Raw genomic sequence first — 12942 nt, forward strand, 5'->3', positions numbered from 1 at the left:
CTATTTTATCCCATACATTTAGTTCGTATGCATATCCTGCTGTTTCCCTATACCGTAAAATTCCGGTTATAAGCTCCCCCGCTTATAAGCCCCCCCCCCGGTTATAGGCCCATTAACCTGGAAACAAAAAAATACATCCGATTATAAGCCCCTCCGGATATAAGCCCCCCTCTGCTGGATGACAGTACTGAACGGGGCTAAATGTTGTATTATTATGTGTTTTTAACTTAAAAACGTTTTTGATCAACACTCCCGTAGATCATTTCGAAACGTTTTTTTTTATTCCGCTTATAAGCCCTCCCGGATATAAGCCCCTCCACTTATAAGCCCACCCAAAACCCCTTACGAAGTTGTATAAGCCCAGGGCTTATAACCGGAATTCTACGGCATATCATTTTGCTAATTTGCTTGAAACAAAATTTTGTTTTTCTCCCGATTAACTTTTATATTCCTTCGATTCCTCGGTCAAGTTCCCTTCAACTGACAATAAGAATTATAAGTCGATAGTATTAAGGTGATCCGATCGAAGCACAAATCGCACAAAAACATGATACGGACTTCAGGCTAAGCAACTCAGTTGCATCATTAATTATGAAACTGATACTTATGCTGGATGCTGCTAAAAGCGTAGGCGAACACGATTTGTACCAAATCTATTTTTTTGGCTTGTTGTTTTCTGTTTTTCCAGCTGAATACTTTGGAAAAACAAATGACTGAAAATTACTCAATACTGGTGCCGGATTAATTTGAATAGCTTTGAGTCACGAATGGCCCTGTTAGGAGTTTACCTGGGTAATTAACACATTATGTTTCTTTAAATTTGCTTTCATCCTATTTCGACCTTTCATTCCACCACCACAAGTGATGAATGTTTCAGAGTAATAAAAACTCCCTTTATAATTTAATTGAAAAAGATTCCGGGTTTAAGTTATATAGGCTCTTAAAAAATCCTACGAAGATCGGGCGGTAGTATTTCCGCAGAGGTTTTGATAAGGCTGAGAAAGTTTGTCCAAGTTTGTCGAGAGTATTTGAGCTACTGGGCAGGTGCTAATTATTATAATGAGCCTCCGGGAAGATTGGAGAACTTCCAAAATTTAAAAAATAACAATAAAAATGTAGAATAATCGGTATTCGATCGGATTTAACAAAAACGGTCACCTACTTTATGTTGTTACTACACCTAACAAACTAAAGTAATTTAAATAATTTGAAGTATATTTCGCCTTGGAGAAAAGTAAATATTAAGGGAAAAATTTAAAAATATATAATTATATATAACATTGCAGAAACTATAACAATACTAGATATTAAAGCATAAATATTCCATTAAACGGTAACACTTCCCGTGGTTTGACTTCATGCTGCCCAGAATTAAAGTGGCTGAAACGTAATTACAAGTGTTTTGCATAAGTGTCCATGCGTCGATTCCCACATCCAGAAAAAATGGCTTCTTTAAAAATCCAGTTCAAGCATAAAATTGCAACTATGGTTTGCATCCTTTGTATTTCACTTGGAATCATTTTCCCATTATGTTGTGGTTGCTCTGGTAAGTATTTTTCTCCCAGTTTATTAAGCATTTTTCTCCCTTCTTAGTTTTAGTTGTTTGAGTGTTCCAAGGTTCGTCGCGCTCGTATCTCTGCCAAATTGAGTTTGTATATAAGTCATTACATCCACTATAGTTGAAACATTTCTAGCATGTTAGATGTAAGCAACCGATCGAATTCATTCGCTATCCGGCCATTTAGAAATGGATAGACTGTGAAATAGCATGCTATTTTATTTGGAAAAGTACAATTTCCCTGATTAGCATTTTGGCCTGCGGTAAATTCGAAAATACGTTTAGTCTGCAGATTCAAACTTAACCAACCTGACAAAACTTTTTCATTAAATATGCTTGTCCAATTTTTGTGATGTGCCGTGAACTTGAGGTTCGATTATTCGGCTAACTGAATAATCACTTTTTTGTTTTTGAAAAAATGATGTACCTTATTCTCACTTAATTTCGCGAGTACTAAATTTCGCGATTTTCGCGATTTTGAAAAAATCCCTAAATTTAATACTCGCGAAATATAGGACACGCGAAGTTTAAAATCGCGAAATTTAATATCGTACTGATAATATAGAAAACAATAAAACTCAATGTGTTTTATCATAGTTAATCAAACTGAGCTTCATGTTTGGGAGTTTATTGTTTAATTTTGTCCATTAGTTATCTCCCACTCTAGCAGTCTCCTGCTACCGCCAAGTTCCTTAATATCTCGCTCTTGCAGTCGTAGATGAACCCATTAGAGATTTAAACTGTTAAATACCTCATGTTTTTTTATGTGTATATTGTTTTGTTTGCTGTTTTTACGATGACTTTCATATTAATTATGTTGTTGCAGTTTTGAGGTCAAAGCTTCATATTAAAGGATATGCAAAAATCGCGAAATTTAATACACTCCAATTGTACCTTCCTCTCGAAATCGCGAAATTAAGTACTCGCGAAATATGGCTCTTGATTTTTCGCGAAATTAAGTACTCGCGAAATTTAGTGAGAATAAGGTACTATAAAAACAATCAGATAGGTCATATTTCTACCACACGATTTTTTTAACTTCTGCGTCCAATCAGCCTCGCCTATGTTTTAAATTGTATCCTCCTTAACGCTTAAAGATACCCTTTATAAATTTGAAAAGCCTGTACGATGACAGGACAAACGAGCCCGTGTAATTAAGAAAGGAGGAAAATTGTTTTATCATGGAAATTAATTGTAATATTTTATTTGCTCCTTTCACAGGCGACCAATGTCGCAACATCATGTTCAAGGAACCAGTTGCAGACAGGGCAATGAAAAATCACGTGATCAGGAGTGAGGAGGTGCCTAATGAAGGGACCTGTCGATTGTTGTGTTATATGGAGCCCAATTGTGTGTCCATCAATTTGGGTCCTTTAGAGGGAGGAAAACACAAATGCGATTTGAACAACGCCACAGATGAAAACCAAATTACCATGATCCTTGTGGATAAGCCATCTTTCACCTATCTGGCCATCGAGGTAAGTTATACATTCATTTACAGGCTTGTGGAATATTTACAAAGATACGGATGACACTGATTCTACAATAATATTAAATCAAAGGGGCTAGAAAGGTAAGGGTCAAATTTTGAAAACATCAAGTTATGTAAAGACACGAATGAGATCTTTATGCCCTTTTATTATTTCTCATAAAGTTACTGAGGTATAAAGCGTGTAAAGAATAATGAAATGTCATTGTTTTGTCAGAAGATTTATTCAATTCCTTCTAAACTTTTTCGGAATAAATATTAACGCTATAAAAACATGAAGTTTCGGCGACGACATGTCACCATTATCAAATGCAAATTTTATAAGGTACAGAACGATATTTATAGAAAAGAAAGTGTGAAACTAAATTACGCTTTCTTTTCTATAAATATCGTTCTGTACCTTGTAAAATTTGCATTTGATAATGGTGACATGTCGTCGCCGAAACGTCATGTTTTTATAGCGTTAATATTTATTCTGAAATGTATTTCAAAATCTTCCGTTATCTAAACTTTTTCTCATTAATAACAGAACCCTTGTAGTAGCAGCCCATGTTTGAATAATGGCACCTGTCAAGCTGGATTCACCAGTAAAGGTTTTCGTTGTATCTGTCGCGCTGGATTCACTGGAACAGACTGCAGTCAAGGTATTGTATATTAACAATTTCTAGAGATTAAAAAATCTTCCAGACAGTCTCCGTCACCACCCCTAAATTTAGTCCAGCATTTTTGTTTTCTCCTGCAGCTTTATACAGAAACTGTGCTGAAATCTACAAATCTGGTGAAAGAAGAGACGGTGTGTACACAATCCAACCAGACAATTTGCCTGCCTTTGATGTGTTTTGTGACCAAACGACAGCCGGTGGGGGGTGGACAGTATTCCAGAAAAGAATGGACGGCTCGGTTGATTTCTTCCTCTATTGGATCGACTACAAACATGGCTTCGGCAATCTGAGTGGCGAGTTTTGGCTCGGAAATGACAAAATTCACCGGCTGACCTCAGGTGATAAGAACAGGCTCCGTGTGGATTTGGAAGACTTCGAAGGGAATACTGCTTATGCCGAGTACGACATGTTTGGTGTTATGAGTGAGAATGAGAAGTACAAGTTGATCCTCAGCACATACTTACAGACAGGTGATCTCGATAAATACTTGACCTTTCGTTCGTTTCAAGTCGCGCTTAGTTTTTTTTAATACATATTTTCCCTATCAAAACAGTCATCACTTTTTGGCAACGATGATTTGCGGATACAGCATTCCTCTTGAAAATCCAATAGCTTATTTAAAACATACAAGTTCATACTTCTAAAAGTCTGAAAAGCTATGTTTATCAACCATATGTAGCCGAAAAATGTAAGGCCAAGTAAAAAAAAATGTTTCTCATCCCCGGCCGCTTCTCTCTTTTTTATATTTGTTATTGGGAAAGTTGGAACGAACAAAAACCAACAGGCGTTACTCCTAAGTTAAGTACAAAGGACATTTTGTAAGACATTGCTTTTGTCGGCACGCTAGGTCCGTACTGGAGAGGTCAGGATTTATTTTGAAAGTTCGCTTCTGGATATTTTGACGATAGAGGAAATAACAAATAACAAAAAAAGGCGCCCGCCCGCTCTCTTTTTTAAAGAAATCTGGCCGAGAAACATTTTTTCTTTTACTTGGCCCAAGGGTTGTTTGCTCTTGTTCTTGGCGTTACAAACAGGATTCGCTATTAAATTTTCGTTACAAATCTCATAAATAATAATGCATGTGTCGGGGGCATTTTGCGTGTTGATATAGTTATCATACTTTTAATAAAACCAGGAACTGTAATGAATGATAACGATTAATAAAAAAAACTCATTTCACTATCACCTTTGTGTTTTACAAAAAAATTACTCATTTAATTTCTTTTTTTAATATCTCAGGAACTGCTGGCGACTCTCTCTCTTATCATCGCGATCAGCCATTTACAACTCAAGACCAGGATAATGATCGCTTTGGGTCCGGTAATTGTGCCATGAGATATCAAGGAGCCTGGTGGTACAACACATGTCATCTTTCCAACCTGAATGGTCTCTACCGACACGGAAATCCCTCCCCAAAAGGTGATGGTGTGATGTGGCTTTACTGGAAGGGAGATGAATACTCTCTGGAGAGGACTGAGATGAAAATAAGACCAGTGGATTTCTGAATTTTCATATTTTGCTGCTCTACAGACTGACAATGGAAGGAGGACAAGAATGATAGACTTTTAAACAAACAAACAAACAAGAAATTTGGTAAAAATAAGACGAGCAGATTTCTGGACTGATTTCCCCGGAATAACAATACAAAAATAATTTGAACAAAACTTCCCTTCGTTTACATTAGCAGAAAAAACCTGCATATTTCTAGAAATATAGATAACGATTCTACCGAAGCACGAAAGTAGCACACATGTACAATTACGACTTGTACCCCTCCTCAAAGGATCATCAAAGGGACTTTGAACTCTGCAGCTGATCTTGGTTTTGGGATTGAGATACAGCTGCTTCTAATTTGTGCGTCGAACTAGAGGTTTAAAATCTCGATCCTGGGGCCCGTTTCTCGAAAGCCCCGGATACCTTTCGGGCCCGCAAAGCCATTTTAGTTATCTGTAACTTAAAAATATAGAGTGTATAGGCCTGAAAACTGAAACCTTGTATGAAGGGAACCTCTGTTTGTGTTGAAAATATGTGAATAAGAAAGCCGCCTGTTATCATAATCCGCGCTCAATCGGCCTTCGAAAAGCCTTTGGACGAGTTGAGCATTATATTATGTTTTGTTCATTGAAAGTGTAGCCTTTCCCCGTTAAAGGGCATTTGGAAGTTCTTCTGTTCTAGAATCACTGGAAGACCTAATTACACGTCCCGGAACTATTTTGTAGTCTCTGAGTTTGTTTGTCGCTTTCAAGATATTGTATTTACAAGAATCGAAATCTGAGAAGTTTCCAGTAAAAGTGACAATGTTAATCGTCAAGCTATTGTACACGAAACTTGATAGTTTTCACTGACATTAAAAAGGTAGCATTAAATGTTAAAAGAAGAAGGGCGTCAATATGCTATATTGATAAAAGAACTATTTACTATTCTACAAACTATCGAAACCAGTGAAAATACATTTAAGGCAGAATGAATTTTTTTATTAGAATTCCTGATAACACTGAACAAGTTAAATGTTTGTAATGAATGCAGATGTTGTTATGGAAGAAAAGTGTTTATATATTTGGTAGTATAGTACTTATTATTTATTAATTAATTAATTAATATTGTAATTAGAAGTGCACAGTCACTGACTACTTCGAATGGCGATATCACAAGTACAAATGCTTGCATTCCACTTAGTGTTGGGCAATCTCCTTATCTAGGTAAACTTGTGGGAAATGCACATGCTCATTCACACAGTTAATGTCCTGGATAGAATGCAGCGCTTCTAGGAATAGGCGTTGTTGCCTATTGTTGACATTTCTTTCCAAAAATTTCTACATAATTCGGATGAAAGTCATGGTCTGTTGTTTCCGCGTGAAATCTTATTGCGCTTTCGTTATTAGATCTTGTGCCTGGCTTGTGCTCTAACACGTATAGGTATAGGTATTTTATTTAAAGTCGGTAACGTTGGGAGTGGTTGCCCAATCTCCCGAGCCAGGGGCTTATGTTAAAAGCGCACGACTATTTACTCGTGAAAGATTTAGCTTAGCCTAAAAGGGGAGCTCAACAGTTCTTGTTTCTTCGCCCTTTATTTAACTCTAAATTTACTCGATGATGTCAAATGATGCCATTTTCAGGGCTAAGGAAATTTTTTTTTCGTGTGTTTTTTTTTACTGCGCAACAACAGAAAACGCACCTGTGCGTACAGACGTACGTACGGATGGACAATAGAATGGATATGACAACCAAAAGTTTTCAGTTCGATGTCTGAAATGAAACTGAAGAGCGTAATAAATATTGAAAGATTGGCACTTATTAAAACCAGTGATGTCTTAACGTTACTTTTTGGCGGTTTGGAGGTTTGCAAAGCACCAATTTAAGAAGATGGATGACATATGCATAACGATATTTAGAGCGTAAATATTTTTTGTGTTTTCTGTGTTTTGGTCTCTCATCTTGATTGATTTAGGAAAAAAAAATTATCCATCGAAACACAACATGACGTACAAATAAATAATTGAGTAACGAATGGATGTTATGCCAATAGCGTTTCGATATTTGTTTTGAATTCTAGCCACACAGTTATATTACATCCTGAATCAGAAAACCGTGAACACTTTAATTTTTCTTGGGTATGTGTATTTCTGTAGAAAACCATCAAATGACAACTCCAACTGCTGGGATTATCAAAAAATAGACAGTGATATATTGAGCCAATAGGTTATTTATTGCGAGCAATTTGTTAACTATTTTTCTTACTTTCTCTTTCAAAGTGTGTTTAAAGTGCTCACGGTTTTCGCATTCCCACTGTATAATAAAAGATATTAGTTCCACTGCATAGTTTTCAAAACGGAAACAGAACATCGTGGATAACACTGTTTACTCTGAAAGTGTGAGGAAACTTACAAAATGATGTTTCTGACGAATGAGCTTGCGAAGAAGGCTGAAACAACTATTTTGCCGGCACGGGATACAACACGGCCTGGGCTCCAGGCCGGTGCATTATGGTGGTTAGCCAGGGGTATATAAAGGGAGTATAACACGTGATAGTCATCTAGGTCTCTGAACCAACCCTGTTCAGTGCTCCGTTAATTTTGTTCACTCGGTTTTCTCTCGCTTGTGCCGTTGTGTTCGCTATGTCTATTGCCTGCGACGAAGTTTCGGCTCTTATCAGCGCCAACAACCCGCAGTTGATAAATTCTTTCCAAGCATCTCCTGCAGGATAGCGTTGGCTAATAACCTGGCCACGAGGAAGCCGCGGATATACAAATGGAGGAGTTAAAGAAGCTTTCATTCAGCGAGCCACTCAACTTTTATCGTAAAGCTTATGAAATCCAGTTCAAGCTCAATCTAAAACTAGCGGAACTAATCGTCGGCGCCAAGTCTGCCGCCCAAAAGTCTCAGCTCGTCAATATTGAAGCCGATCTGGACGAAAAGAAATACTCTAAGAAGCCCGGGCATTAGCGTGCTACCTGCTCAACGATGACCAAGCCGTCTGCCTTCGCTAGCTCCTAAAAGAGTTCAAGAGAAGGACAAACCAGGTGTAGTCCATTTCGATTTTAATATCGAAGCGATAGTTTATGATAGAAATTTGAATTTTGCTTTTCATCGTTTTGCTTTGAAATTGTTTTGCTTGAATGTTTCTTATACGCTCTATTATTCACATTGTGTTTCCGATTTTTCCTCTAGCCTACCGTGCGAAGAGGGCTTTTATATAATTGTGGATTGATTTCTGGCGTTCTTGAGAATCTTTACAATTCATTTTTAATGTCACCAGTCAAGGTTACAAGAGTCTCAGTGTTCCTCGAACTTCAACGCCTTCTGGCAAGGCTAACAATGCTTCGGTGCTTTGTTGCAAAGCTGTTAACGAACTCTTCCATGCAATCCTGACTGTAGAGATTTTTTGCGTGCATGATATTATCAACTGTTAAGCTTAAATTATGAACTTATATTCCGCTCGACAGATGTGTACTGTATGTGTCGAGTCGCTACTCGCATAATAATTTTCTTACATGTGCAATATGCTAATTAGTAACTAACACAGAGAAAACAATGTGTTATGCTGAATCTACATCAAGCGTAGCTCCGGCTACAAAGGTTTATTTTGGATCTTAGGCACGTGATTTCTCCCTTTTTGTAACTTGATGTGACGACTTGAACGTCGTCGTTCAGATCTTAAACAAAGGTTTCCATTTATTCTTATTTGGTTTGTAATCAGGATATTGTCTCATCGATATTTTTCCCTCGCATCGCAATTTTCTTTCGTCCGCCTAGCTTTTTGGGTATGGTTTTTTCAGATTATTTCTTTTTTGCGTCCTTCCTTTTGGACGGTCTTCAGCCCCCTTTCATGTTTATTTTATTATAGTGCTTCACCTATTCTTAGGCCCTATGAAGGTACGGGCTTCCCTATAGCTATTTCCCTCGATAATGGGTTAAGTGGGGACGCTGACCACCTTTCCGTCGAAATTAACAGTTTATTTGTGCACTCTGGCTTATTTAAGTCTGGCTTTGTTCCTTACCTAGACAAGTCTCAGTGGGAGCCTGCACAGACCTACGTAGTTACAAGATTTATTTTCTTGGTGATCTACATTGCCGTTTCTTGGGAATATCATTCCTGGTTTCGCTACCCTGCAGTATGCCATTTCTGTTTTGACTTTCGGAGATACAATATCCTCTCCCTTTATGGGTAGTGTTTTGGGTGGCTTAGTCTAGAGTGCAGTAAGTTCCACTTGGAGGGTACTTTTAGGCTGTGTGCCTCGCCTCAGAAGCCTTTCATTGTTAGCTTGTTAGTTCTTCTAGGTCATCTGGTTTTCCTACAACCAGAATGTTGCAGTGCCTTCCTTTTTTCTTTACCGTGACGGCAGTAGGAAGGTCGATCCCTTGCCTTTTATTGGATTTTATTATTTCCTTGGGGTTTTGCATTTACTGTTGCCTTTATTGTTATTGTTATTTTACGCCATGGTTGCCTTATATTCGCCATATAGGTTAGCCTCTTGCGTGTAGTTTGCTCTTACTTTTATCGCGAATCAAGACTTATTTTCATTGTGTCTTTCTCTACATTACTTTAGATGTCCTTTTTATGCTATGTTTTGCTCTGCTTGGTTTTTCCTTTTATCTCCTCAGGTGTTTTTTGCTCAGCTTCTGGCGAAACCAGACCGTACTGGCAGATGTATTGGCCCTATCCAGGCTGGGTCCGGTGGACAGTCTGAAAACTACGGTCCCTTCTTCTAAGGCATGCAGTACTTCTTTTCAGTATCACCGAGCATGATGCAGGTGGAAGGAGTTCGCGGTCTGTAAGATTTGATAATATTTTTGTAGTGAGATAAAGTGATATTTTCATCTATGAAAGTTTCATTGCCATTCAAGTGCTTAAAAGTTAGAACGGCCAGCTCCGTTAGGTAAAGTGCGTTGTTATTTCCGAGCTATCCAGCTCCGCTTGTCCTGTTTATTTGCACACATGGTACTTTGATTATCTTCATATTTCCCTCCACTCTAGAATACTCATTCTTAGCCCATTTTTTAGGGGAAGGTTCCTGCTACACCGTAGTTTCTGGAAGTCTGCTTTAGCCCAAGATATCAATGTAGATGACAGCATTGAGCAAACAACTTACGCCCAATACTTTGTCGTTCTATCGTGGGGGTTCGTGTCAGGCCGCCCCCCCTAAATAAACTTATTTGTCCTATAGCTGTGTGCTTGTTTGTTGTGTAGTGGAGGCAAAATATGATGTTTCTGACGAATGAGCTTGCGAAGAAGGCTGAAACAACTATTTTGCCGGCACGGGATACAACACGGCCTGGGCTCCAGGCCGGTGCATTATGGTGGTTAGCCAGGGGTATATAAAGGGAGTATAACACGTGATAGTCATCTAGGTCTCTGAACCAACCCTGTTCAGTGCTCCGTTAATTTTTTGTTTTTAGTTTTTTCATATTTTCTTCCGCCTCGTTGCTGACTAGCCTTGATTTTTACTTGATAAGCCTCCGTAGGACGGGCTACCAATCGTTGGACATGAGCCATGGTTCCTACCCAGATTTCCGGCCTCTTTATGGCAGGTTTTTTCTGGCCTCCGTGCTATCAGTCTATTGCTCCTGTAGTTTTTTAGCCTACCTGGTACTAATTGTTTTGTACTTTTTGTTTTGTATGAGTAGGTTCTTCTTTTTGGTCCAAAGTTGTGGATTACTCAGCCCATCTGGCAGTTTACGCTAATTAGAGTTTGTTTATCTTGCAACTATATTTACCTTACTGGCTCTACAAGTTTGTATATAGGGGATTAAGGTCCAAATAAGTGGGCCCCTCAGACTAACTGGCAGTTGAACACTAAGCTTGTTTTCCTTGCACTTTATTTTCCTTACTGGCTCAATTATTTGTATTTAAGGGGTCTTAGTCTAATGTAGTGTACTCCCCAGTTCGTTTGCCTTGCAAGTTTGGCATGTCGCTTTTGTATGTGGGGTATTTTGGTCCAAAGTTGTGGACTCCCCAGCTTAACTGGCAGTTTGAGATGTAAAGCTTGTTTAGTTACCGTTTGGTCGTGTACTTACCAGTTTATGTAAACTTGAGAAATAGCTCCGCACTTTCATATTCATTTTTTCGTAAGTCATTCACAGTGTGATGTCATTCTACTTCAGTATACGTATGAGTTGTTACGTATCTGCTTTTGTTTATACTCGCTGTGTAGCCCTTGCAGCTGTTTGTAGAGAATTAGGTTTGTAGCTACTGTAGTTTATTAACTGGTACTATATGTTTTTTTCTGACGAATGAGCTCGCGTAGAAGGCTGAAATAACTATTTTGTCGGCAAGAGATAGAACTAGAATTGGGCTCCAGGCTGTGAGGTCACGGGTAATGACGTAGGGCTATATAGGACAAAGGACATGTAGGACAAAGAGAACTGAAAGCTTTTTTAACATTTCGCTACATTTCGTAACTTATATTATGCGTAGTCCTTTCTTGATAGATTTTTAATTGTAAATAGTTGACTTATCATTTCATGTAAGTGTTACTCGATAATTCAGTTCCGTTCAACTGCAAAAGAGTTTAAATTAACTATAGGAAGGGTATAGCACGTGGCTGTCAAGGCCTCAGAGCCAACTGCTTTCTTGGTCTGCAGTTTACGTTTATTTTTATTTCATTTTGTAAAGCCACGTAGGATTGGCTTGGAGCTTGAGCCTTGGTTCCTACCCAGGTTTCCTGGCATGCATTTTTTCCCCACTGGGGTTTTTTGTGCCAGGTTTTTCTGGCCTCCGTCTAACCGTATGCGTTTTGTAAGCGGTTGCTCAGCTCTGTACGCTTTAGGGCTTTTTCATTCGTTTTTCATTTTCTATGTTTTAACGGTACGACCACGTCGTTAGAACATATGAGATTTGTAACACATCCTAGATTCTTGTCTTATCGGAGTTTTGGTTCTCCGGCCTAACTAGCTAAGCCTGTGTTTTAGAGTAGCTCCCTAGCCTAACTGGCACTAAGCCTGAGAGCTTACTGGGAAATGTAGTTCAAGGCGTGGGTTTTCGTCCACGTCGTTAAAACATATGAGATTTGTGACATATCCTAGATTCCTGTCTTATCGGAGTTGTGGTCCTCCAGCCTAACTGGCTCTTAGCTTGTGATTTAGAGTTGCTCCCTAGCCTAACTGGAGCCTAACTGGCACTAAGCCTGAGAGCTTACTGGGAGATGCAGGTCTAGGCGTGGGTTTTCTTTGTAAATTTCGCCTTACTGGCGTCCTATCGCCTTGTCCAGTTGATGTCGTAGCTACTATTTGTAATGACAGTCATTTAATTAAGTTTAATATGGATAAGGATATTTTACTATAGATGTGTCCTGTAACTAGAGTTTTGAATGTGTTCTACTTGTATGTAAACATTGTAAAATAGTGTAAGGAAATGTATGGGATTTGGGTTGGTTCGTGTCAGGCCGCCCCCCCTAAATAAACTTATTTGTCCTATAGCTGTGTGCTTGTTTGTTGTGTAGTGGAGGCAAAATAGGTTGTTTTTGGATCAAGGGTATTGTAACTATTAGACAGACGCTTATCTCAGCGGGGAAAATTAAAACTTTCAAGTTTGAGAAAACGTTGAAGAATGTAGAATAATAAGGTGATTAACCGACAGAGACCACCTACCTCGCGTTTTTAATTTGGTCAATTGTATTATGAAGCGGTTGGAGAGAGTAAATAATTAGCATAGATGTATTGAATTAAATTTAAACAAAAAATGTTTTTATTAACAACACTGGGTATTACAACAACAATATTTCATCTTGACATTC

The 12942-nt window shown here is 38.4% G+C and overlaps 1 protein-coding gene across 1 annotated transcript; it reads left to right on the top strand.

Moving 5' to 3' along the window:
• The first annotated feature begins 1406 nt into the window (after positions 1-1406).
• On the top strand, positions 1407-6354 carry LOC144649086 (microfibril-associated glycoprotein 4-like). Its single transcript, XM_078508553.1, has 5 exons — positions 1407-1546; positions 2780-3036; positions 3577-3691; positions 3790-4179; positions 4949-6354. The coding sequence occupies exons 1-5, from the start codon at positions 1417-1419 to the stop codon at positions 5212-5214; spliced, it is 1158 nt and encodes a 385-aa protein (XP_078364679.1). The 5' UTR covers positions 1407-1416; the 3' UTR covers positions 5215-6354.
• Positions 6355-12942: the final 6588 nt, after the last annotated feature.

This window comes from Oculina patagonica, chromosome 4, assembly GCF_052425735.1.
Source record: "Oculina patagonica isolate OP01 chromosome 4, crgOcupat, whole genome shotgun sequence".
Lineage (NCBI taxonomy): Eukaryota > Metazoa > Cnidaria > Anthozoa > Scleractinia > Oculinidae > Oculina > Oculina patagonica.